The sequence below is a fragment of the Malurus melanocephalus genome, unplaced genomic scaffold (genome assembly GCF_030028575.1).
Source record: "Malurus melanocephalus ecotype Western Australia unplaced genomic scaffold, MMel_1.1 scaffold_1816, whole genome shotgun sequence".
Taxonomy (NCBI): domain Eukaryota; kingdom Metazoa; phylum Chordata; class Aves; order Passeriformes; family Maluridae; genus Malurus; species Malurus melanocephalus.
The window spans coordinates 18,202-19,297 of NW_026625048.1; the positions used below are offsets into that span (position 1 = coordinate 18,202).

Consider the following 1,096-nt stretch of genomic DNA (forward strand, 5'->3'; position numbering starts at 1 on the left):
TGTCTCTGTGTCACACCAGGGGTCACACCCATGTCCCTGGGTCACACCGGTGTCCCTGGCTCACTCCCGGGTGTCACACCCATGTCTCCGTGTCACTCCCGGRGGTCACYCCCCTGTCCCTGGCTSACCCCGGGGGTCACCCCCGTGTCCCCGCGCCCCCCGGTGCCCCGTGCCCGCGGGTAACACGCATGCCTTGTTTGTCTCCTCTCGCCCCCCGGCCCCCGTGGCCCCCCCGGGACGTAGCGAAGCAGAAGCAGAAGTCGGTGAGTAGCGCCAGGACCCCCGGGAGGGCCCGCGGGGAGGGGGGTCGGGGGTGCCCCCCGCTTGCTGCCCCCCCAAAACCCCCGGAGCTGCCCCCGCGGGGGGTTAAGCCGAGCATGCCCCGTGTCCCCACCCCACCCCAAAGCCGGCCCTGGTGACACCCAGCTCTGTCCCCAGACCGAGCACGTGCCCCCGTACGACGTGGTGCCCTCCATGCGCCCCATCATCCTCGTGGGGCCGTCGCTGAAGGGTTATGAGGTGAGCGGGGGGATGGGGGCGGTGTTGGGGGGGTTCGGGGGGGGACCCCAGCCCCACATTGTCCCTCCCTCCCCGCTGTCCCCCTCCCCAGGTCACGGACATGATGCAGAAAGCGCTGTTTGATTTCCTGAAGCATCGCTTCGATGGCAGGTGAGGGGGGAGGCTGCATGGCCAGGGACCCCAAAACCATAGAGGGAACCCTAAATCCGCGTGGGAACCCATAAACCCATAGGGGATACCTAAATCCATGTGAGGAGCCCCAACCCCATAAGGGAAACCCTAAATCCATGTGGGAACCCCTCAACCAATGGAGGGACCCCTAAATCCATGTAGGGACCCCTAAACCCATAGAGGGAACACTAAACCCATGTGAGGACCCCAAAATCCACATGGGGASCCCTAACCCCACAGAGGGAATGTTAAAACCATGAGGGGACCCTTAAACCCATGGAAAGACCCCTAAATCCATGAGAGGACCCTAATCTTGGTGGAACCCCTAAAATCACAGAGGAACCCACAGGAAAACCCTGAGCGGGGTGGGTTCTGCTCCTCCAGCTCCACCAGCCCCGAGTTTGGG

The 1,096-nt window shown here is 64.0% G+C and overlaps 1 protein-coding gene across 4 annotated transcripts in view; it reads left to right on the plus strand.

Annotated features, from left to right (window-relative positions):
* Positions 1–748, plus strand: part of CACNB1 (calcium voltage-gated channel auxiliary subunit beta 1) — an 8,817-nt gene extending 8,069 nt beyond the window's left edge. For 2 of the 4 annotated variants that reach the window (XM_057388347.1, XM_057388346.1), the window contains 2 exons: positions 439–519; positions 611–748. In XM_057388347.1, coding sequence (XP_057244330.1) covers positions 439–519; positions 611–673 — 144 coding nt within the window. In that variant the 3' untranslated portion in view covers positions 674–748. Of the gene's footprint in view, positions 1–243; positions 264–438; positions 520–610 lie in introns of all 4 variants that reach the window. The other 2 variants (XM_057388345.1, XM_057388344.1) reach the window with 2 other exon arrangements.
* Positions 749–1,096: the final 348 nt, after the last annotated feature.